This window comes from Pleurodeles waltl, chromosome 7 (assembly GCF_031143425.1).
Source record: "Pleurodeles waltl isolate 20211129_DDA chromosome 7, aPleWal1.hap1.20221129, whole genome shotgun sequence".
Lineage (NCBI taxonomy): Eukaryota > Metazoa > Chordata > Amphibia > Caudata > Salamandridae > Pleurodeles > Pleurodeles waltl.
The window spans coordinates 1,392,499,962-1,392,526,599 of record NC_090446.1 but is presented as its reverse complement, the minus strand read 5'-3'; the positions used below and the strand labels follow the sequence as shown (position 1 = coordinate 1,392,526,599).

At 45.0% G+C, this 26,638-nt stretch overlaps 1 protein-coding gene across 1 annotated transcript in view; it reads left to right on the top strand.

Annotated features, from left to right (window-relative positions):
* CLEC11A (C-type lectin domain containing 11A) overlaps positions 1-26,638 on the top strand; it is a 49,988-nt gene that overhangs the window by 10,532 nt on the left and 12,818 nt on the right. The window contains exon 2 of the mRNA XM_069200993.1: positions 12,818-13,205. Within this exon, the coding sequence (XP_069057094.1) occupies positions 12,818-13,205 (388 nt within the window). The remainder of the gene's footprint in view (positions 1-12,817; positions 13,206-26,638) is intronic.

The following is a 26,638-nucleotide window of genomic DNA, read 5'->3' as shown; positions in this document are numbered from 1 at the left end:
AGTTTATTTGTCCAGCCTAGGCTGCAGAGCTATCCTAAAAGTGCTGAGATTTTCTGTAAGTACACATTGCTGCTATCGTTGGGAACCGGGATGCATCTTATATTTGTTCGTTATTAAATTGGGGTTATCGCGAGAGTGAGTCTCATGCTGCCAGCGTGGTTGTACCCCATGAGGGTACTGGGAGGGAAAGTACTGTTTTTTCTCGTGTACATGCTGCTAATGTCATATTAACACAGTTGGACCTAGTACTATATATTTCTAGTTTCTAGGTGTATTTCTAATGTGATTGATGCCAGGAATTACATGTTGTTCATGTTGTGTTAATTAATGTGATTAATTTGTATGTTGAATATTTATTTATATACACCTCATGTGCAGTCTTTTTTGTGACGCTCAGTGTAATTGTTGTGTGGACATGCTCTGCCAATGCTTTACACATTGCCCCCATGATAAGCCTGACTGCTCTGTTCCAAACTACCTAAGAGTGAGCACAGGTTGTACAGTGAATGTAATCACCCACCTCTGATAGGAGAAGTAGGTTCTGCCTATTTAGGGCCTCATCTCAGCCAACCAGAATGTGCCACCTCCAACATTGGTGCTACAGGATTGAAAAAGGCCTGTGTATTTACAGCAGGCTTGTTTTTGTAGAGATTACTGTAATTATCTATTGTAAACCAGAGCAGGCATGTTTAATAGATGACAGCAGCAGGTGCCGGTACAGGTGTGGGGATAATTAGCAGGTGGTTTAACATTATTCCAATAAGCTCCACTGGCCGGCCTTGTCCCATACAAGAAGGCATCACTGAAGTTCTCAAACCTTTGGCCGAAGGCCAATCTCTGAATCAAGCATTCAAGTGCAGTCAGTGAACTGCAGATAAATGCATGATCAGCACTTCTTTTTATCCAACAGGGAGTTGGACTCACTTCAGAGGAGGGCTGAGGGGTCAAATGACAGCCAGATGGCCCCTTTCTGGGCTTACCACTGTTCTTCCTCGGCCTGAGACTTAGCAGCTGTTGACAATTTGCGGCAAGGGTTCTGGGTTTCTGCTTTGTAACATCCAAATATCTCCTGTGTCAGCTAATTCGAGCAATGAAGCTGCCAAAAATCCATCCCATTGTTCAAAGCATTGCCATCCTCAGCATCACAGCATGTTGTGTGGGGTTGAGGGTCAAAGGAGCAAAACACGTGAGGGGGGTTGTTCTAAGTGCTGCAGTAGAGCAATGCTCTAATTCTGAGCCCGCACTGAGGGTTGATGAGTGATGATACAAATCAGGCAAGCACTCAATATTTCTGAGTTATGGTGAAAATATCAGTATGCATTGAGTATTACAGAATGATGGAGCAAATCTAGGTATGTAATGGGAATTACTGAGTGATACTGGGGTAGATTTACAAACATTTTGCGCTGGATTAGTGCCACAAAATTGATGCTAATCAGCACAAAATGAGCCTCGTTTATAATCTTTTGGTTCAGGGCAACACCACAAGCCTTCTTGCTGCACTGCCCTGCGTCAAAAGAATAGGGCAGGAATGCACCATATTTATAAGATACAGTGCATTTCTGTCCTCTTCTACTGCACTGGCGCACCACTGGCTGCCATGCCCCAACGCAGGCACCCTTGCACCATTGTGGGAGGGTGTCTGCATTGTAGGAATGATTGTTTTTATGCAGGAAAGGACAACTTCCTGCACATAAACAACCAATAAAGGCTTTTTCCTCTTTCTATGTGTGCTGAGGAATGCAGAGAAGAAATAATGTTATTTCTTCTTGTTGTGCCTCTCTTACGCCTTCCCTGGGGAGGCGTAGACTTTTGACGCATTCCTAGGTTTAAAGCATGTTGTAAATCTGGGAATGTGTCAGATGGCATGGGTTTTATGTGGTAACACCCACTGTAACACCCATGAGATGCCTCACTATCGCAGTGTGCGGCAACACAGCAACTTGTGCTGCATTGCCTCACATCATATCTACAAGGCCATGAAATGCCACGCAGGGTGACTTTACGTGGCTTTGTAGATATAGCTCTGAAGTGTGCGCCACAGTTGTGTCAAAAAAGTGACGCTCCGGTGGTGCATGGGTGCTTGTAAATAAGTTCCAATGCTTTTTCCTTAATTTACTTTCCAGTGCAAAACTTGTTTTGCACTGGAAAGTGTCGTGAAAGTAATGCATAGCAGCATGAAGCATTGCTTTGTGTTACTTAGCACCAAGGGGCATTACATGGGTGGTGCATTGGCATTCCCACGCAACCACCCATGCATTTTGACGCAAACCCCTATCTGCAAAAATTAGTAGAAAGGGTTTTGTGCCAAATGTTTATGCCATTAGAAAGGAGGCGTTAAAAGGAGATTTTTTTTATTTCTCTTTTCTTTTCAGACTTTGGCCCAGATTTACAAAAAATGTTTTGCAGCACACATAGAAAGAGCAAAAGGCCATGAATGATTGATTATGTGCAGGAAGGTGTCCCTTCCTGCACATAAACATCTACATTGGTGATTTGGCACTCCTATGTGTGCAGCATTCTGCAGCACACATAGAAGTACCAAATCGTAATTTTTTAATGATTTTTTTGTGCAGGAAGGGACACCTTCCTGCACTTAATCAATCATTCATTGCCTTGTGCTCTTTCTATGTGTGCTGCATAATGCAAAACCGAGGAGGGATAAAAGTATTTCTCCTCGTTGCGCCATGTTAACTCCACTCCTGGGGTGGTGTTATTTTTTGGGTCTGCCACAAATTTACGATTTCTCGTAAATCTGGGGCAGCGTCGAAAGCAATGCGTGTTGCAGTGGAACGTCCACAGCAACACTCATTGCACGCCCCTCTGCCACTGAAAACTGCGTTGGAGGGGCCCATATTTACAAGGAGGCGTTAAGCCACAAAAAGTCCTTAAAAGTGACGCTCCGTGGCGCTAGGGCCTTGTAAATCTGTCCCTTTGTGTACTGCACTGTGCAGCACACATACAAAGTAGGAAAAGTTTTAAAGCGTTTCTCAGCATAGTATTTTGTACTGGAAGGGTATCCTTCCAGTACAAAACCTATGCTAGATTCACGCACACACACTTGCACTATGGCGTAAAGGTGTGTGCGTGGTGCACGGCAGCTAAAATTTGCCCCTGGCGCTAGAGAGGGGAGGAGAGAGCCATAGCTCTGTAGATATGGCGCTCTCCGGCTCTCTCCCTGTCACACAGCACAGCATTTTTTTCCTGCTGCGCTGCTTTCCGTGACTGTTTTAAAAATCTGGGATGAGGTGTTTCTAACCAGGCACTAAGGATTACCAAGTGATTGTCCAAATCTAAATATGCATTGTTAGGGCAATCTGGCAAGTACCAAGGATCATTGAGTGGTTCTAGAAATGTGCATTTGCTCATGCAATTACTGAGCAATGCAGCAAAATTGAACATAAACTAAGAATTAATGAGTAGTGAGGCAAACCTGTGGATGCGTTCGAGATTTATGGATGCTGGTGAAAACTGGGAAAGCAGTCGAAGATTTCTGAGTGATGGTGAAAATATCAGCATTCACTGAGGTTTACTTAGTGCGCGTGCAAAGATGGACAGGTACTGAGATATAGTGAGCGATGGTGCAAATCTAATCATGCACTAATGCTTACCGAGTGATTGGACAAATCAGAACTTGCAATGGGAACACTAATGGTGAACATATACTCAGGATTTTGGAATAATGGTGCAATTCCTGGCAGACGTTTGAGAATTGTGGAAGATGGGGTAAAAATGATGTAAACCTGAACATACATTTATGATTGCGTGATGGTACAAATCTACATATGTATTACGAGTTACTGAGTCACGGTGCACACCTGACTATGCACTTATCATGATTACTGTGTGATGGGGAAAAGCTGAGCACTCACTAATGTTTACTGAGTGATGGTAAACAACTGAACGTCCGCTAAGGATTACTGCGTGATGGTGAAAACCTGAGCGTTTACTAAGAATTGAGTGATGATGCAACTCTGAACATGCAATAAAGTTGCCCCAGTGATGTAGAATTTGAACAATCATGAAGGATTACGGATTGAAGGTGCAAATGTAACCAACTACTAAGGATTTCCCAGTGTTGATAAAAATCGGAATATTTACAAATGGTTAATGAGTGATTGTGTAAATATGGGAACGCAGGTCAGATTTACAAATGAAAGAGCAAATCTAGACAGCCACTCACAATAAGTGATGGTGAAACCTCCAGCTGGACAATCACCATTTATTTATGTGAGATGGTGATATTGCCGGAGGGGTTCTAAGTGATGGGGAACATATGGATATGTGCTAAAAAGGAGCGATGACACATATAAAGATAGCATGCACTAAAGATAACTTAGTGATGGGGCAAATTTAAACATGCACTAGGATTTCTGAGTGATGGTGCAGATCTGGCATGTACGAAGGATTTACGAGAAGGTGTACATTTGAGCATACATTCAATATTTCAGAAACTTAAGAATGCAGCCAGACACTCGAGAATTCTGAGTGACTGTCATATCTGAATACACATTTAAAATTAATGAGCTATGGTGCAAATCTGAATATGAATTTATGGTTACTGAGTAATGGAGCAATGGAACCCATGCGAGGATGCTCTAAGCATCACTAAGTGATGGGACAAATGTGAACATGCACTATTTATTGACTGAAGGTGCAAACCTGAACATGCATTAAGGATTACCTAGTGATGGGACAAATCTGAACACTCGTTATGGATTACTAAGCAATGGTTCCAAAACTGAACAGGAACCAAGGATTTCTTGATAGTAGTATAAATCAGAACATGCAGTGAAAATAAGTGCAATTCTGAACACGGACTACCAGTTACTGGGGGGTAGTGCAACTGTGAACATGCGCCGTGGATTACTGAGTGATGGAGCAACTCTGCACAGGCACAAAACATTACTAAGTTATAGGGCAATAAATGCAATAAAACATTTAACAAGGTGTGTTTCTATTATAACTGTGTACATACCTCACCATATATAGGCTGCTGCATTCTAAACGAACACCTTTGTATGCAAAACTTTATATCAACATTAAAAGCTAGATGCTTTGTCAATGATTGTTTTGATGAGGTTTAACAAAAGAAAGCAATCATTGTTGGGGGCTAGCAGGGTTGGGGAGAGAGAAGGATAGGAGGTGAAATGGAGGATGAGGGGGGCTGTTCAGTAGATATATAACGTAAGTATATTCTGATGGTTTCATTGCTCTGCCTTTAAGCTCTTCCTCCTACAGACAGGCTGGTTGATTTTTTTAACTGGCATCATTTTTCAGGGTGGCTCTTGTTGACTGCCTTAATGTCTCACTGGAGTGTCTGACCGAAGGTGTCACTAGTGTGTCTGACAGCGCCTTCAGAGGTGTCTGGCCAGCAGACAGTTTATGTAGTGTCTCTGACTAGCATTCTCACCAGTGTCTCACTGATATCTCCAAGATTGTCCGCCCAGCGGTTCTGGGTGTCCATCTACCTGTTTCTGTGGCTGGAGGTCTCACTGGGGTCTCTGATGTGCCTTTGGCATATGATATACTGGTTTCTCTGACAGTATTACAGTTGTCTCTGCTTGATGCTACCTCCGTCTCTCACTGCAGGTGTGATTCGCTGACTCGCTGCTGTTAATTACCTGATTGTGTGACTGCTGTCTCCAGCTATCAGTCTCAATTTTGTCTCTGGTGAACAGCCTCAATGATGTATTTTGCTGACAGTTTCACTGATGTCTGCCCCTGATAGTCTCTCAGGTGTTTCTAACTATCTCAGTGTTGTCTCTGGCTGATGCACTAACTTGGGTTTCTGGTTAACAATCTCTCTGGTGTGTCTGGCTGTTGATCCACTTGGTATGTTTAGCTCATGAACTTGGTAGATGGCTCACCGGCAATTTGTACCCCATTTAATACAGCCTCATTCATGGGTTGCTGCAATATTCAATACCTTCTCAAAGAAAGCTCTTAAGAAGAAGACTTCTATCATCATATTTTTCAAGAGACTCTCCTAACCTTCTCCACATTGTCAACGCCGCCCTAAGAAAAGATACCTCTAAGGTAGCAGCTCTCTCCACTACTAAAAATACATCCTTGGAGCCAGCTGACCTCATACACATCTGCTCTGTTCCCCACCTCTAATTCATAGGAAAAATAATTTAGAAAACAGCTATTAGCTAGTTACAGGACCACATCAGCAACAACATTCTTCTCCAGGATTACTAATCAGGCTTCTGGCTTGTTGCAGCATTGAGAAGCTACACATTTAGTAATCCACAACACTCATCTCCTCAGTGACAGGAACAACTCCTGCCTCATGGTCCTGCTTGACTTAGCCTTGGACGTAGTCAAGCATCCAGCTCTGAAAACATGTATTGGATTTTCGGGCACTGTCTTGAAATGTTTCTCACCCTATCTCACCAACTGGTACCAGCTTGTGCACATACATTCCACAAGAACACAAATTCTCCTATCTCCTGCAGAGTACCCCAGGCCTCCGGAAAGGGAGATCACTGGTGTCTCTGACTGAGAACCTCTAATTACTGCTGACTGACAGTCTCACTTGTGCGTCTGGCTGGTGGTTGTGCTTATATTGCTGGTTGACAGTTTTTCTGGTGTTTCTGGATGGCGGTGTCATCGGTATCTTCAAATGACAGTGCCCCTTGCACATGCAGCTAATGGTCACACTGATGTCTTTGGCAGAAAGTGTATTTGTGTTTGGTTGCCTCTGTGGTCACAGTTATGCCTCTTGACTGTCTCTTTGGTGTTTGTAGCAGCTAGTCTCGCTGGCGTCTTTCCTCCTTTGTTTTCGATCAGAAAGAGAACACCAGGTGTATGGAGTTAAATTTCTTCTCAATTCACCCTACACAGATTGCCACAATCTGAGCCATGCCCACGTGGTGATCTGAGAAACCAGGGGAGGTTACTTCTAATCCTAGTTCTCCTGTGAGCATCTTCATTAACTTACATCCATACACACGGGAATAAACTCCCTCTCTCTCTTTGCATATTGTTTTTAGAAATGCTACTTGAAGACAAGTAAAAACATAATAGGAAACGTGGCTCAAAAACCAGCTGGGAGTTTTTGGCCCATTTGTTCTGTGTAGCAGATGCAGCTTTTGCTGACACACTGAGCTTGTGTACTCTACAAGGAGAGGACACGAGGGCCAGCCATCACATTCATCAGCAATGGTTGATTGTAGCTGCATCCAGGGTGTCTGGCGTTTTATTATTGTGTAAGGGAGCTGGCTAGACCATTGGTGCAGCAGTGAGATGTGTCTCCTGGGGGAGGAACTGAGCTTTTTTTAAATTTATTTGTGTAGTGCAGCTGTTTCCTGACTTTGGAAAACAACATTTTAATCATATTTTGAGTGTTTGTAATGGTAAATGATTAATATTTTTTACACATATGTCATACAAAATACACCCACTTATCCTTGGTCACTCTGGTTGGTTTTGCATCTGCTGTAGTACAGTATTAAGATATATCCATTTGGCAGATACATTTCCTAAACTCAGCAACAGTAGATAGTGGGGATGCATAGTCCATTTTGATCTACCATATTTTCATCTGGGGACCATGGTAACACCCTCTTAGCAGAAGGGTGATTTACTCAGCCCTATGAGATTCATCCCATGATTAGTGGTCTGGGATTCACGGGGCCTGCAAGCTGAAGTTAGTTTAGATTATGTGCTCTTTTCTCACAATCGTTTTAGCATACATCTTAAATTCACAATCCCGATTTCAGTTCAACAACAACTCGTTCGGAATAAATATCTCTACTCGCAGTGCTGGCTGCCACTCTTTTGTGGCTTCATAGCGCTGCACATGACAGATGTTAGCATTATTCAGGTTCGTGGAACGCACTTTATTCTGCTGACATGCACACCTGTGCTGTGAAGGTGAGACAGCTCTTTCAGCTGTAGGTACTTTACCCACTGAGTTATTTTATCAGCTTAGGAAGTAAAAAATCCACAGGCGGCATATTCAGTGACTCTATGTTGACCCTTGTCTCTGGATGACACCAACTCCAAGACATTCGAGATCAAATCTAGCATTGAGCAGAAGGATCCAGAGAAGGTAGAATAACCCAGAAAAGGTAGCTAAGACAAGGCTTTGGTCTTGGCAGTATCCAATCCAGGGATTTCATTGTAAGTTTCTAAACACTTTGAAAACTCCTGACCAGCTTTGCTGACCACACCACGGTCACCTCTAAAGATGACATCTAGTGTTACCATGTCCTCTGAAGGGGCCATGCAGCCTTGGCCTTTGTTCTAAATGAAGACTCATGTGATCATGATGAAGGACTACCACACCCTGGAATTTTAAGGGGTCCGATTAGGAATTGTTACTGGGTGCTCTTGTTAAGGATTTTCTGATCATGGGACCAGCTCTACTGTCTGGTGTAGGTCAGGTGTCCTATAATAGGTCAACATTTGAAATTTGCTTAGCTAAGCTTCTTTGGTGTTTAGGTATGATTTGGGTGTGGTTTGTTGAGAGGAGAGTGTACTGCTTTTTACATCAGGCGTTGACGATTCTTGTACATTAGAGTGTAGGTTTGGGTTAGCCATTGAGTCATCAATGGGCACATGTTTATTCGGGGTCAGATTAGGCAGAGGATGCTGCAGAATGTTAAACATGTTTTTTGGACAAATGCATGGCTTTATAGCAGGATTTAAAGAATCATAAAGATTATTGTGCAAAGGAGATGTGCAAATAGGGGACCCACTTTCAATGGAAAGAGGCAGAAGCTTTCAGGGCCCAGCTCATTAGTGGGAATAAGGGACGAGAGACCAAGTTTCGACTGATTGGAACAGCTTTGTTCTGCGATCACATAAGATGTAGGCTAAAGCATACAAGGTCTAGGAGTTGCACTCTTGCCTTTTCTGGGAATCTCCTATAAAATAAAGTATAAAATAATATACAAAAGAAAAAAAGAAAATGCAAGCAGTACTCCAGTGATTGCGCTAGTCAGAAGAAGATTAACGCCTCAGAGCCACATTTTGCAGATGCATAAACAGTACCTATTGGAGACACTTTGCATTGCTATGAATCTACCTCGTAAGGGCACTTAATTGGATCTATGTAGCAGGATGTAAGGTTCCTTATAGATGAGTGTCCAAGGACAAAAGCTCCTTAAGTGGAGAGGTTTGTGAACCTTCATTTGAAATAACTAGGATCTAACTAGTCATGGGGTGACATGCACCATTCCTTTAAAAAAAACTATTAGTCTCATCCTGTGAGGAGGAGCGGCTGAAGCACCAATCTCTATGGGCCTTTTAAACGTCTAAAGAATGCAGGCTCCTTGTCCGAGGAGGAATTTTGTGAAGATGCAACAGTCAACCAAACAAATCTTAAGATTGCTCGGACTACAAAATTTAGAGGACAGGAAAGCATTCTTTAGACCTAAGAGCTTGAATCTCATACACCCTCACTCACTTGAGTCCCTGATGGGTGGGGATAAGAGCCAATACAGCGGAGATCCTAACTATGAGCCAGAGAACATCAGGCATCCCCGCTCATCAAATTAGCCTTTGTTTATCAAGGTAGCAGTGCATGTGCAGGGCATGATAAGGAAGCATAGCTGGACAGACTGTAATAGGACAGCCATTGAAAGGAGTGGTAACCATAATCTCAGAGTTGGATCTGAAGATAATCCTTCATTTTCATATTGATAGTTTGCAACCCAACACAGAAGCCAACACCTAACTCAGGAACTTGCTAAGATGAGCTACTTGGCCCTGCAGGCTTCTCCCTGAGATCTGGAAGATGGCAGAGATGGCCAAAACCTCTGGCACCAGTGTGATGATGGAGGGCGTTTGTTTACATGGCAAGATAAACAGTCAATCTGAATGGAAGTCATATTTAGATGAAGCACAAGATTGTACAATTGGCCTCCACTCTGGGGCTTCATGTGGACAATGATAGCAATTTCCTGGCATTGTCAAGACACAATAATCAAGATTGTTTTTTCCATGAATTTTTCCCATGCATGGTGGTAGTACTATCTACCAGTCTAGGCAGGCGTCTAGTGATTTACTTCAAGCAGAGACACAGGGGAGGAACTCATGTACTGCACCACTTATGCCTCATGGCAAAGAGATATATTCTGGTTTGGTGTTTATTACACAGTTATAGATAGGTCAGAGTTTTACAAAGGAAAAACAGTTTTTGTTTTGCTGATAACTTTGGTCCCATTTGACACATTTACACAAATCTTTCCAAAAAAACAACTTCATCCACCTCATCTCCTTCCTGGTACATTTTGGGGTGATCCATCAAGCGGGAGCTGAGAAAAATGGGGGGGGGGGTGTCTCAAAACACATGTTTAGGGTCAAGCGGCCAAAGCGCTCTGTCCCTGGTGTAATCTCTCCTTGGGCTTTTAACCATGGCCATGTCACGCCCTTCACTTTCATTGGTTTGTTGACTTGTCCTTTAAAATAAGATTGTTTTCATTAGTGAAAGGCATGCATACATCATGCCTTTTCTGTTGTTTAGCCCTCCTCGACCACACTGGCCAACTACTGAAAACATATGAGGTTCCATGTTTTTCGTATGATTTCTGGACTAATTTTTCTCTTTATTTCGATGGCAGCAAGATCTCGCTGGGCGGTAGTCAAGCGCTTTGCATGACATCGACCCTCTTACATGGATAATTGCACTTTTGCCAGTTACATGGATAATCACACTTTTGCTGATACGTTCCACTGCGAGCGAACTTCTGTTTCCTTTTGTGTGTCTGCTTCGCGCTCAGGGCGGCCATAGGCTCGCTTATGTGACACTGTTTTACTTGTCATTTTCAGTTTATGTGGCAAGAAAAGTACGGTTAGGAGCTTACAACGCTAATAGCTTTAACTCGAGCAAACGCAAGACCATTACATTGCAAATGCTTGTTACCCATGCAATTTTTCATAGGATATTACTTTACGTTTAAAAACCCCTACAAATTTACTGGAAAAAAAACAAAGGTTAAAGTGACTTAATAGCTAGATATAGTAATAATATTTAAATGTATGTTTAAAAAACTCAGACATTCTCTGATAAAACCAAAGCTTAAAGTGAAGTTATAGTTAGATTTTGTAATCTTGTAAAAGAAAAACCACTGATGCCACTGCTGCGTCAAGCATGAGCTACTGGCCTGTACCCTTAAACTGGTGAGTCTAGCAAATCCATGATACACCACGAGATTACACTGGCCATGGCTTCTTAGGAAACATGGGGAGCTTGATCATGATAGTGTAACTCAAGAATCTAAGCTCAATGTTATCTATCTCGTCATGTTACATAATTGGCATTGGTCACCTTCGAAATTCTACAGGGCAGGTCTCCTAATATACTTTCTATGCTGGCGTTGCACGATCCCGGACTGTGATCTGATGCACAGCCTACGACACTGTTCCATGTTACTAACTTACTATCAAGTGGTATGGTGCAAACTAGCACACACCAGTGGCCTTCATACCCCTTCTTCTGCCCACCTGGCAATTTTACATGACAGGAGCTAGGCCCTTTATGTCCACACTGAATAGAGATTGCAGTCTCCACTGCAGCGGCAAGACTGTGTCTGCTGCACCATCAGAGGCAGGTGACACTACCTGCACCAGCGGAATGAATGGTTGACTTTAATATCCCGGATAGCGCACTATGAAAATGTCACATACAAGGTCAAAGACAAATTAGATACACTCAACAACATTTGGGGTCCCTTTTAAGTTGACAAGTACATTCGTTAGGGCAGACACCTACATCCCCGGTAGCTCTTCTATTTTCTCTTGTCTCTTTATCAGGATGACGAAGACGGGGTGCTGTTACTCACACCTTTGCGAATACCGTACGTAAAGGGACACCGCTGGGTGAGCTTGACTGATGATGGAATTAGTAAGAGCTCTTTGAGTAGTCCATATGCTAAGACGTACCTAGCGCTCTGAGACTCTTCTCTGTAGTGTCTGCACGTGCTAGGATTTATCAGACTCCAGCGCGTAACCCCTGCTTCGCTGGTGTACCATACCTTGCTCGGTTGTGTGTTGGAGTGCGATACCGAGGCCGTGCAGTTAGGGGTCTTGTCAAAGTCCAGGGGAGGTCATGTCCATGGCTCTGAGCTACTGGGATACAATGATGTACTTTGAGTAGCGTAGGGATCACATCACTAGAACATGACATTGCTTCAGCCGGTGACCTCACATGGTATACGTCTATCTCCTGCACATAAGGGTCTTGGCAACAATGGCAAGTCCTGCACCCGGAAGTCCCATTCCTTAAGATAGTTTTGGGTCCCCTTTGCTCCATCCTCTAATACAGGAACATGGGCACATATGCATCAGTAGCACTGCTTGTGTACCCAAGAAGGACGACGTATTGCTAGGTTGTGTTGTGATTATGATGTTCAGAACAATAATGTATGCATCAGCATGGTTTTGTACAATTATATTGAGTGTACCTATAGTGAGTAAGTGACTCATTTATTTGTTCCAAAAAATAAATGCTGCAAAACCAGAAATGTGACGAGGAAAAGGGATGAAAAGACACCATGTTGCACTTTACCACAGACAAGAAACAACCATTCAGTGTGCACAGATTGGCGCACTTGAAGAATTCACAAGTGTAAAGCTACACTGGGTATGAGGGAGGGCTGTACAGGCTGATAATCGCTGCCTCCTGATTGGAAGAGGTGTCTTCAGCAGCCTTTTGTATTTGAATTTAACTGAGTGTCCATTTTACCTATGACAATTCAGAGGGGAGTCGGGGTGTGATTGTGATTAAACCTCCATTTGCAAACATCTCTTGAGGATCCCTACTCTGCTTTGTGTGACCCCTTTCTCTCTGTTTTGTGTCGCCCAGATCCTTCATGGAGACTTACCGGAGGTTGAACCCACCGGGGAAACCCCCCTGACAATCCCAGAACCAGAGGCGAAGATAGCCAACACCACTGATGCAGCAGGAGATTCGGAGGGCAATGTGAGAGTGGAAGTGGTGGATAAAACAAAGGAAGAGGAGAGGTCAGAGGAAGAGGCAGAACAAGAGCAGAAGGAACACGAGGAAAGCGAACAAGAGGAGAAGAAAAGCGAGCAAGAGGAATATGAACAGGAAGGAACAGAGGCAGGCAGGGAGGAAGAAAAAACTGAAGATGGGAGAGAGGAGGATGAGACAGAAGAAACCTTTGAAGATGTTTCCCCAACCACAATGGAGAGCCCTGCGTCTGCAGTAGAGGACAACTTCTCCTACATCTGTGAGTACAAAGATCAGTTACGGTGGCCATGTTGTCTGAAGTGTAAGCCATCTGAGCTCTGTGTGATCCCTGCTGGCTTTGTGGAGCAGGGCAGTGATTTCGCCAAGTTCAGAAAGAGGAATATGAACTGCCTACTCAAAATGTAGGACCATAACCATCTCAAATAGGACCAATGGGTGTCTCATCTGAGCATCAAGGGAAAATAAGAATAGTGTTCTGAAAACATGTAATCAGTTCTGAAACTAGGGACACATATTGAATATGTATGCTCTGCTTCCTGCCTAAATTTCACAGATCAGCCATGTAAATAAGAAGCCTTGCTTGAGGACCACACCTTAGATCACCATGGTAGCCCTTAGACACCAGCCCGACCATGAACCCTGGGGGCCCTGATGCCCAGAGTCTGTGCACCATCGTAGCTCTCTCAGCCAGGAACCTAGGCTCGATGACAAAGGAGAAACCACAAAATAACAGCACACCCCACTTTGAGACATACCACTAGTGGCAACACTTGAGCAAGGCCCAAGCCTTTGTGAACAGTTGTATTCATGCTTCTGTCTATCCCTCCTCTCCATCTTTGCATCTGCCACCTGCCATTCACCTTTAACCATTCCTTCATTCCTTTCACCATATATCTTGTATTCAATGCTTCTCTTTGTTTCTCCCTTTCTCCCTCCATTACTTCCCTCTCCCTCTTTCTACCTACATTCCTTCCTTCGTCACGCTTTCTTTATCATCTTTCTTGCTTTTTATCTCCCCCTTTCCTTTTGTTTCTTTCCTTTATTTCTTCTTCCTGCTACAATTGCTTCTCTCTCTCGCGCACCCTTTTCCTCCCTGTGTATCCTTTCTACGTCTCGGTCTCCTCCCTGAACTGGGCACCCTCAGCCCCACCCCCAGCCTTCCCATGATGCTCCCTGACAGTGTTAAGTGCGCATCTTCAGCTGCAGACATGCACGTGTAAGAGGTTCATGAGGGACGAGTCAACATGTTAGGGCGACTCAGCAGCCCCCCCGTCCCAGAGGCGACCCCCAACATAGCTGATAGGCTGGGGGTGCACGGCGACACTGCTTCAGGATTTCCAAACTGGAATCCTTGGAAACACCCCCACCCCTGCCCGATGCAGCCGGGGAATGAATTGGAAATATCCCCCCCTACCGCTGCCCCCTCCACCTCAAACCAGCCACAGGAATGCAGCCGCGGCTGCACGGGGAGAGAAGTGATCCCAGTTTCCATCCTGCCCTCGCGTTTCTCAGGCAGCTCACAGGAACCACACCGCTGCTGCTGGCATTATTTGCAGGAAAACCCGCGAGAAAGGGGGCTTTTTGGGCACATCAGTGTCGACCTCTCTGAAAGGAGAAGGCACAGATTGCTGAAGGGTAGTGTAATCTCTCAGGTGGTCTGCCCCCAACCACAGTCTGCAACTACAGGGCCTGGTCTCAGCTGGTAGGTGTGCCGAGGTGGGTCTCCAGCCCACCCGAGCCCCTGAGGTTGGCCACGGACAGCTTGCCAGAAGGCCATTGCTTGTTTTGTGAGTGGGAGAGAGGGGGCGCGTGGTGAATGTTTTACAGCCGTGCGGTAACATGACGTCACGGGCCAGTACTGCAAAGGGAAGCCATCTTCCTGACACGTGGCTCTCCCTGGACACTGCAGCAGCAGAAACAACTGGAGAGCAGTCACTGCAGTCCAAGGAAAAATAGCCTCATGTGTCACTAATTGCTATAATTCAAAATCCGAGCAATGTTTGTATCCTGGCCACCAATAATGTCATAGTGGCCCTTTCTCCACGTGCATTGTTTTCCAGTTGTCCCTGCTGTTTGACTCCCACCGACAATGCTTTCAGTTCCATCGAGACGCCCCCCCTCTTTTGAAGACGCCCACCCCGCCCCCCTGGACTGCATCGACTTCCTCTTCCCAGGACTGTCTCTTTTATTAACTTTTAGGACTGTTGTAGAAATAGCTTTAGCTGTCATGCCAGGCCCATAAAACAAAAAAAGATTTTGGCTCAGTCAAAGATTGCTTAGTTTTTTCAAGGCTTTTGTAAAACTTTATTGGAGGAGCTGCTGGACCCTCGTCAAAATAAAAATAAAAATGGCTAAAAATAAAATCTTTGTTTGGTCTCAAAAACATACTTTATAGCCCTAGTAGCCCCTGGCACTGAGGGGAACTAACTTGAATGCAGATGTGCTCCTTGTAAAAGATCAGAATATCGTCACCCACATTGAAGTATGCTAATAGCTGAAGTGGGCTGACCCACAGGCCCGCGCAATATGCTGTAGTGGGTGGAAAAAATGTGAATGACACAACAGAAGACCAATCGATGAAGATTGCCGGCTGAAAGCCCCTCCCATAAGTAAAACAAAACGTCTTGGATGACAGCAGACCAAAACACCCATAAAAATACATAGACAGTGGGCTTTGGCTTACCCCTCTTCATCCATTGGTCGGTTCAGCTGTTATTCACATTTTACTTGTGCACACTACTGCATACAGCCACTGGCTCTCTTCTACCTTGGGTGATGACATTTTGCCTGACTGCATGTGCACATCTGCTGAAAAAGAAGTGCAGTCGTGGCTCGCAGGGATTACTGGGGGTGATGCGGCGCACGCGGGGGATAGGGGAATTAATAACATTAAAACATTTTTATTTTTTTATTTACCTCTGCTCCCGGGCTGCTCCTCTGCTGCACGCAGGCACAGGCTCCCAACCTGCCCTGAGGCCAATCCGGACGCTGCTCAAAGCAGCGTCAGGATTGGCGGGAAGCACCACGCTCCCAGGCAGACTGGAAGCCTGTGCAGGCTCTTTCCAGCCTAGCAACTGTGTTGCTGGGCTGGAGAGAGCCCTGCGCGCGTGTGTGTTTGGCCGGCCCGAGACGGCCAGCCAAACACACATGCGCTCTGAGGGGAGTGCACAGTGCACTCCCCTCTGCTCGTCACCCCCAATGCCCCGCCCCTTTCACAAGAAAAGGATAATAAACACAGTTTATTATCCTTTCCTTGTGAAAGGATTTGCAGCGGTTGCTGCTGGCAGGAGGGGGGGGGCGAAGCTCCTCGCCATAGCGGAGGAGCCGCCACTGAAGAGGTGTACCTTGGTACCATGGCTGACGGGCCAATAGTTAAACTTTGCCAATAGATTTTCTATCCATTGTTATCTTAGCCATCCTTGCCTGTTTAAACTATATCTGAAGGTTACATCAGTTCAAGGGCAATAGCACATTTTCTGTGTACAAAGAAGAATCATATATTCCTATGATGTGCATTTAAGCTAAAAAGCGTCTCTATCCCAATGTTAAGTAAGCTTGACTGCTAGGAAATGGCCTTACAATGATATGCTGTAGCTAATTATTTAAATGTATTATTTGCATAACAAATGTGTAAATTACAAAAAAAAATCTTTTTATTTTTGTGCCATATGCTTACAAGAAAAAAATAAATGTAACCTTACCACTAGCGTGCCAAGGCCACGCCTATTGGCTTTGACAATGCTTGTTCCAATAGCGTTCTACTTCTACCTGCCCACAATTGCTGTTCATGTTTCTAATGACAGCCCAAAGTTATAACATCTCCATTAGCTTTTCCATGGCCAAGAAGCACATTTATGGCATCACACATTCTACTGAGGCAAATAGGGTTTCTGGGGTCAACGCTGTTTGATAAATACCGTCCTGAGCGCCTGCAGATGTAGAGCATGGGCGTAGGAAGTGTGGGGGACGCGGGGGATGTATCCCCCCCAGATTTTGGAGGGTGGGGGACACGGGGGACGAAGGTGGGGGGGACAAGGGGACACAATAATTTCCCCTCTCACATCTATTATTCAGAGGGCCATTAGCGCACAAAAGCGCTACTTATAACAGCCCTGTACCGACCATCCGCCAATCTGATGGTAACAGAATGAAGGTGAGTCAGGAGGCCCCCTGCGCCCTCTGCTCTTTTGTTTGTCCTGTTCACACCTGTGGGCATTAAGGGTGCTCATAAGAACAAAGGGCACGAGGAGTAGAAAAGAGTTTTTGATGATTACTGTCTGCATCTCCTGCCGCCTTGAAGAGGAGCACTGCAGGATGCCTTCAAGAGGAGCTGCAAGACATTGAGCAAGATCTAAAGAGATAACAGTGTCCCACTCAGCCTGACACCTGCAGGCTAGAAAGGAGACTCTGTGAAACACAATGTTTGTATTTGCCTAGGATCACACCAGTTGGTGAAACAGTGAAGTCGAGATTGGACCCAGATTTTACCTTTTCACACAACAATTTAGCTATTAGAAGGGTATATTTTTCTAACATTTATGTTTAATGTTTTGTTATCTAGGTAATGAAGGGCTTGATTATAGAGTGGCTAACAGGGAGAAGCCATATTTCATTTTGGGCCGTTATGTCTAGCGTTATTATTTATGTTGTTATCGTTACATACCTCAGCATATTGAAGTATATTATCTTTTCTCTATCTTTTCTTCACTGTACTCTGAAACAATCTACCCTATGCCACTGCACCCTACACCACTTTTCTCCACTCTGTGCTACTCTACGCCACTGCAATCTATGCTGTACCACTCTACTCTACACCACTCTACACTACGCCACTGCAATCTATGCTATTCTACTCTAACCATTGCACAATACACCCCTACACTCTTCACCACTTTACTCAAATCCAATGCACTCTATGCCACTGCACTCTATGCCAATCTACTCTGCACCGCAGCACTCTATTCCACTGCTTTCAATGCCACTGTACTCTGCACCACAGCACTCTAGGCGACTGCACTCTATGCCACTCTACAATACACCACTGTACTCTGCGACCCTCTAATCTGCAACATTGCACTCTGCCACTGAACTCCATGCCACTCTACTCTGCACCACTGCATTCAATGCCACTGTACTCTGTCCCACTGCACTCTTTTCTGCACAACTGCACTCTAATCTACTCTACACCACTCCACTGTAGGCCCTTCACTCTACTTTGAAATCATCTCCTCTATGCGACTGCAATCTACGCAACTCCACTCTATGCTATGCCAGTCTAATCTACCCTGCACCACTCCAATGTACCCTGCGCCACTCCAATCTGCTCTGCACCGCTCTATGCTACTGCACTCTACATCACTATGCTCCACTCTGCAACAATCTACTCTTCACCACTATACCGTACTCTGCAGCAATCTATTCTATGCCACGGCACTCTATGCAACTCTATTCTACTCTGCACCACTGTACTCTAAGCCACTCTTCTCTACTCTGCATCACTCTACATCACTGCACTCTACACCAATGCATTCTATGCCACTCTACTCTACACCAATGCATTCTATGACACTGTACTCTACACCACTGCCCTTTATGACACTCTACTCTGCAACACTGCACTCTGCCACTGAACTATACTCCTCTCTACTCTGCACCACGGCACTCTACTCTGCACCGCTCAACTATATGCCACTCTACTGCACTCTACACAAATGTACTATATGCCACTACACTATGCCACTCTACTCTGAATCACTGCATCCCACCATTGCACTCTACACCAGTCTACTCTACCTTGCACCACTCCACTCTACCATGCACCGCATCACTCTATGACACAGCACTCTGAACAACTGCAATCTATGCAGTGCCACTCCACTCTGCTCCCCTCTACTCTTCACCACTCTACGCTACTGCACTATACGCTAAACCAGTGCTGTCTTCGTCAATGCACTCTACACCACTTTACTCAAAACCAACGCACTCTATACCACCACACTCTACGCCAATCTACTTTGCACCACTGTACTCTATGCCTTTTCACTCTAGACCACCCAACTCCACTCTATGACACTTCACTCTGACATTACACTCCATGATACTAGACTCTGACACTCTATTCCATTAAACTCTAACACTTTCTCCACTCTGTAACTCCCTACACAACTCCCTGTACGCCACTCCATTCCACTTTACTCCACTCTATGCCACTCCACACCACTCTATGCCACTTCAATCTACGATACTCTATTCAACGCCACTGCACAGCCCTCTATGCCACTCCACTATTCAACAATGTACTATGCTCAACAACACTCTACCCCACTTTCTCTATACTAGTTCATGTTACTTTACTTCACTCTACTCCAGTTCACTCTTATTTATGCCTTTCCACTATACGACACTCTGCCACTCCACTCTATTACACTGTGACAATACTCCACTCTACTACTACTTTATGGCATTGGCGCTTGATTAGAGATTCAGATCTCCATTGATTGCCTTGTCACTCATATGAGACGTGAGTCAGATTTATCTTCGCCATTTTGGTTACAAGCACTATGTAACCCTTTTAACTCAAGCTTAACGAAGGCTTAGGATGATCCTGATACCTGTCTAGGGGATCGAAATATCGTCGGCCAAAGTACCTTGACTTGAATTTGTGATATTGTACATAAGTTGGCATAAGCATAGGTACTATGAGCTAATGACTTCTTGATTCACTATTTGAGTCATTCATGTAAAAGTGGGTGTATAACAGCATGTAAATCACTATTGTGGATGCTAACCTTGTAGGAAAGTAGCCTCTTTCTAGCTTGGTTACCCCACATTTGGCCTGTTTGCCAGTGTGTTTGAGTGTGTCTACTGGGATCCTGCTAATCAGGACCCCAGTAGTTATGCTCTCTCCCTTAAATTATGGTTGTTGCATACTGGTAACTCAGTATTTCACACAAGATTGGCATACTGGTGCCCCCTTATAAGTACCTAGTATATGGTACTTAGGTACGCAGGGCATTGGGGTTCCAGGAGATCCCTAGGGGCTGAAGCATTTTTTTTGCCACCCATAGGGAGCCCATGCAATGGCTTCTACAGAACTGCCATTGCAGCCTGCGTGAAAAGGTGCATGCACCCTTTCACTGCCAGTTACACCGCACCAGGTCACTTATAAGTCACCCCTATAGCAGGCCCTCCAGCCCTGAGGGCAGGGTGCAGAGTACCTGTGTGTGAGGGCACCCCTGTACTAGCAGAGGTGCCCCCACGACCTCCAGGACCATTTTCCCAGACTTCAGGAGTGTGGGGATGCCATTTTACACGTGTACTGGAAATAGATCACTACCTATTCCCAGCTACATAATGGTAACTCCGAACATAGGTATGTTTGGTATCAAACATGTTGGAATCATACCCCAAGGCTTTTGCAAGCATTGGTTGTATGATTCCATGCACTCTGGGGGCTCCTTAGAGGACCCCCAGTATTGCCATTCCAGCCTTCTGAGGTTTTCCAGGCAGCCCCAGCTGCTGCCACCTCTCAGACAGGTTTCTGCCCTCCTGTTGGTTGAGAAGCTCAAGCCCAGGAAGACAGAATAAAGGATTTCCCTTGATAGAGGGGTGTTACACCCTCTCCCTTTGGAAATAGGTTTGGAAGGGGTAGCTTCCTTCCCCAGGCAACTGGAAATGCTTTGAAGGGCACATTTGGTGTCCTCCTTACATAATCCAGTCTACACCGGTTCAGGTACCCCCAGTCCCTGCTCTGGCACGAAACTGGACCACCACCCCAGGTGTGCTGTTCAGAGCTCCTCCAGAGGGTCCCTGGGTTTTGCCATCTTGGATTCCAAGTTGGCAGCAAACTCTGGGAGCATCTGAGTGGCCAGTGCCAGCAGGTGGTGTCAGAGCTGTCCCCTGATAGGTGCTTACCTGTTTAGCTGACCAATCCCCCTTTCAGGGCTATTTAGGGTCTCTCCTTTGAGAGGTTCTTCAGATTCAGATTGCAAGACTCTGCATCCTTTACTTCACTTTCTCACCTAAGAAACTGCATCTGGACCCTCCAGGAACTCCACAAACTGCAACAACTAAGCAAAGACGACTTCTGCAACATTGTATCTCCAGCTCTTGCCAGCAAATGCAACTGTTTCCCGGTTGTGCATCCTCAGAGGACAGCCTGTCTTCAGTCTGCACCAAAAGAATGAACGAATCTCCCTTGGAGTGAAGGAGTCCTCCCCTGCTTCAGCAGGCACCTCTCTGCAACGATGACCATCTGCATGGGTCCCCTCTCCTGACGAGTTGCATGGATCCTGCATCACGGGTGGTGGACTGAAGTGGTCCTGATGGTCCTGACGTCCTACTGTCCAACTTTGGTGGAGGTAAGAGCTTGCCTTCCCACGCAAGACAGTACTCCTGTGCACCACGTGTTTTTCAGTTGCCAAGGCTTGTTGGCATCCTTCTATGAAATTCTTTGTGTACCATGTAGCTTCGGCCCCCAGCACTCCTTCCTGAGATGCACCGCTTCCTGAGTGGTTCTCTGGCGGCGTGGGATCCTTTGTTTTTGTGCTGCGTGGGCCTCCTTTTGCAACTCCTTTGTCCCCATGCTGGGGACTCCTATGTGCGCTGCCTGGTATTCCGTGGGCTCTCTGAGTTGCTGAGAGCCCCCTCTGACTCCTCCTCAGTGGCCATTTTCCGCTAACCATGAGCTATGCCTGTGCCAAGGCTTGTTGGTGGAATCCAGCGATGTAAACCAGACTGCAATCATCTATCCGGTGTGGGATATCATCTGCACCAACCACGAACCCGCATCCATCTTCTTGAGTGCAGTACTGACTGCTGTTCTTCACCAGTGGTTCTTATTTTGCACCTTGATTCAGGTTAGCAGGGGCTCCTGTCCTCCCTGGACTCTTCTGTGCTTCTTGGACTTAGTCCCATTCTTCCACAGGTCTTTAGGTCCAGGAATCCACCCTTTGTGTCTTGAAGTATCTTCTGGTTCTTGCATTATCTTCTTTCTCGTGTTCTTGTGTGTTCTAGGAAAGTTACTGTGATTTACTTCTGCTTTCCTGGGCTCTGAGGTGGGTTCTATTACTTACCTTTGGTGTTTTCTAATACTCCCAGCGCCCCTGTACACACCACACTTGCCTAGGTGGGAAACCGACATTCGCATTCCACTTTCTTAGTATATGGTTTGTGTTTCCCCTAGGCCCATTTCTAACCATTGTGATTTTCACTGTTTTCTAACAGTTTTTATTGCTATTGCTGCATACTAGTGTATATAATTGGTGTATTACTTACCTTCTAAGGGAGTATAGTCTCTATGGTATTTTTGGCATTTGTGTCACTAAAATAAAGTACCTTTATTTTTGTAACACTTAGTATTTTCTTTCATGTGTGTGAGTACTGTGTGACTACAGTGGTATTGCATGAGCTTTGCACGTCTGCTAGATAAACCTTGGCTATAGCTACCCCTAGAGAGCCTGGCGTCTAGACACTGCCTACATGTCACTAATAAGGAATAAATGGACATGGTATAAGGTGTAAGTACCATAGGTACCCACTACAAACCAGACCAGCCTCCTCCAAACCACTGTACTATATAGGTTACTTTTTACATTTTTCTTGTAATTGGTGACATTGGGTCATCCAGATAACTTGTGTAATGCCCGAATACCAGTCTTTCTCGATTTTCCCTGTTGATGTTTTCCCACTACATTTGATCTTTTATATTTTGATTGAATAAATGCATAAAACATTCAATTTGCATACTACTTTAATATCATTGTTTATGGGAGTGGTGTTGCATTTTATTCAAGGGACCCCTGTTCCTTTAAAGTTAGTTTACTGCTCCATTCTAGGACACTCTCCTTACTCCATGATGCTACACCACACCAGTCGGTGACACATCATTCTCCTTTATGCTGTTAACTTTCAGCCATGCTGAATAGTAGTCTCACTAGTGTACAGCATGGCTAAAACACATTGGCAAAGGCAATATAACTTGCATAGGCGAGATCTATTGGCTATGCCAATGCTTGTTTATAAGGTATGAACTTTAAGGTGACTTGCAATATCCTTATGTACACAGGGGGTATTTTACCCCATATAATACATGGTCACACCACCAACTTTCCCACAAACCACTTAAAACCCTAGTGCATAGCTTCTGTCATTCCAAGCTATTAAAGTATAGCAGAAGAAAGAAAAGCAACATTCAATTGTTTTGCTTTAAACAGCTGCATTAATTATGCTCTGTGACCTGATCTGCCTTTTACCTTGGCTGCTAGCTCTGGCAGAAGACAATGTAATGTCATAATTTGACTGTAATAACCCTATCATAGTCATTTTCTGATGTCTTTTCTTTATAATCAGTGAATGTCTTTTCTTTACACGCAGTGACTTGGTGCATCACAAACAGCTGTTTCTAAAGAAATTAGTGACTGTAGTTTATACAGAGATTAGAGAATCCATGTTTATATAGCCTGTAACTGCAAGAGCTTCTTCAGTTGAAATGCTCCTAGTTATGATTGATGTGGAGCTGAGCTTCCCAAGATCACACAAAGGAGCAGAAGTGTTATTAGAACTATGGTTTCCGAGCACAGTTTACAACTGTTGTAAGTAATCGCTTTTGATCTCTCCAGTGCGTTTCCAATTGGCATGAGGCGAAGGGCATGATGGGTGTGGGGCGCAAAGAGTATGTTCTTCCTTTTTACCCTCCTACCTTTATTTGCTTGGTGCATGAAGATGCAAGGTTAATCAACATGTTATTTTCACATTTGAGCTAATTACTTTGTGAATGTAAATAACAATAAAAGATACTTTCAGACTGTGAAAACATGCCTTCCTTTCTCCCTATTTCACTTCCAATATATATATATATATATATATATATATATATATATATATATGATTGTGTATATTTATCGGAGCCTGCAGTTCGTAAACAACGAGCGATTTATATAGGGTTGATTGAAAGTCCCCCAAGGATGTCCCTGTCCCCCCCAGAAATGTATTGTCTCCTACACCCCTGATGTAGAGACTGGGTTGTGGTCGATTACAGCGTGCGGAAACTGCTTCCCAGCTGAGTCTGCCTGCAGGACGAGTCCCTTCCAGCTCTGAGGGAAAAGTGAATAAGAATGTGGAATTAGAAGTCCTATTTTGTTATTGTTAAAGCGGGTGGTTATTATGGACACAGTTCTCATGTGGCTCACCAGCTGCTTGGGAGCACGAGGGCCCAGGGCCCGATGGGCTGTCTCTTTCATTTGGTCACTAGAGGCTACTAAACCTGTTCTTAATCAAAAGTGGGGCAAGCAGTACCGTAACGGAACTGGAGGGGGCCCCCTGCAAAGAACTGGGAGGGACCCACCTCAGGACTCACTCAGGAGCTCTCAGGCCAGGGTGCTCCGCTGACGGGCACCCTACACCGAAGGGTTGTGGAGGCCTTTGTTATGCCACTGGGAGCTAAACAAATTGTTCTTTTAGAACTTCTGTTGGATAAGACCTTCCTAGACTCCTTCAGTGGCTTATTTCATCATCTAGCGCCCAGCACACCAATAGTTGTCCCCGCTAGTTAAGTGGAAGTACAGTTCTGCTGTATCTTGTCTAGATGTAGGTTTTTGTAAGGTAGAGGTTTGTCTCAGATTTGGAGAAGGCATCTCACTACAGTCGTTTGAGAATTAAACCAAAGTAAGACAAGAGCCGGGTTGAGGTAACATCCTCCCTGAGGTTTTAAGGAACGTTCCCTCTTGAGCCGAAGGTGAGCAGGTGGGATTCGACACCTTAGGCAGCAGACGCAGCTCAGGAATATGCTGAAGAACGTGAACACCCGACACATAACCCTCCATATGTGCTGTGTGTCACGCGTATTTGTTGCAGGTAATTAAGAGGTCACCTGTTTTGGGGATTCGTTACCCAAGGAAACAAGCACACTGCTCTAGCCTGGAAGATAAACATTTTAGTCTACAGGGTCCAAATACATCCAACTCTTCAGTGTAAATGGTGAAACCCTCTAGTTTGGGGCGAAAAAATGAACTTTTGCATAGTTAGATAAAACATTTTAAAAGGACGTAGCTCGTCATCGGCATCTTTGTCCAAGTCCAGATGCACAGACAGGCTAGGTTTCCATACCGTGAAGCAGGCCTGCAGCTGGAACCAGCGCCTGTGGTTCAAGGGTTCGTTTAGGGGCCACTAGAGGAGTGAGGGCTGGGCCCCCAGGCGGCACCACGGAGGGGAAATTTAGGATTGGATCCTGAGATGCAGACGCCGGACGTGGTTTTACACCCGCTTTACGCTAGAAGGGAATCACCATAACCAATAACGCGAATGGAAGTCTTACTGGTGGATGAATGTGGCGGTGCCTGGGCTTGCGGTGTCTGACACATCTCAGGAGAAGTGCTAGGAAGATGTTTTATAATCACACCCTCTAAAACCTGAAACGGGAATTATTCCAATGCTGCCAAATAGTGACCCATTGTATAAGACTCGGGCTTGGAGTCAAATACTGTAGCGCTACGTCTGAAAGACGCATGACTGAGTATTAGATGTCTCCAGGTCATCAGCATACCGTCTTTCAAGCAATAGGCTTTCACTTAAAAATACAATGTGTACTTTTGAACAAACCTCGAAAGAAACAATGCTTTAAAAAATGAAACCCCGGAGCTGTGTGTGCTGGTAGTGGAATCACCTGGTAATCCTAGGACGGAGGGCCCCCTGTCCTTGACTGTGTGCTTGTAGGGGCACTAACGTTTGATTATCCTTAAAATATGCCATTTGACAATAGCTTCTGCTAAAAGCTGGTCCACAAAGCCGTACAGCCCCATTATATGACCACCCAAGTGAAAGGCTCAGCCTGCCATTTCCCTTTAACTAAACCTAGGTGCTCCCACAAGGGAACGTTTCAACTTTTTCATTTAAAGGTCTTCAAGTGAGGCATTGCCCAAAAGCAAAAGGGACCATTATCAGAGATGGACCTCGGATAGTTTTAACTTGATTTAAAGTTGCCTCTTGCACATTGCTACCTTTGTAAAAATAGCATGAGGATTGGTATCTAGGACAGCTGTTACCGGGATCTTGGCAGTGCTTAATTTGTAAATAAAAATGTACCAGTGCTCAAAGCCCTCCTTTTAAAATTGTGGCTGCTGCAATTAAATGTGGGAACACGGAATACTGAGGTGGCGTAATCCTGAAGCCATCTCGGGCCTCTTCTATCTACTTACAGCCACTCCCTGCCCCTTCAGCTCACTCTAGCAGCTTTCTGCTCTCGCCCTTTGTGACGCTTTTTCGTTTTTCTCTTCCTCCGTCTCTCCCATATGTGTCCTTTGCTTGCAGCAAATGCTTGAGGCAGAAGAATAAGCCCCGGGCCTCAAAAATAAGTGCTGGTGCTCAGAACCGGAAACAACAAGCACAAATTAAGCACTGGATCTTGGGTGTCTGGATGCAAAGAATCTGCGACTCATGCATAATATGGTGAATGGGTGTAAGGACGGGCATGTAACAGGTAAAGTCAGGAACTGATCCATAAGGATGTACAGATAAGGTGGAGTACAGGTCTACTGGGATAAATGGTAAAACTGTGACGTGGGGTATCTGGATGCCAGGCTGGGTAACAAGAGGAACGTGTAAGTCAGCACGCATTACATGAGGGGGGACACTCCATCACAGTGCACTTACACTTCTGGTCCAAGAACCCATACACCTCTCTACCACCTGTTCACT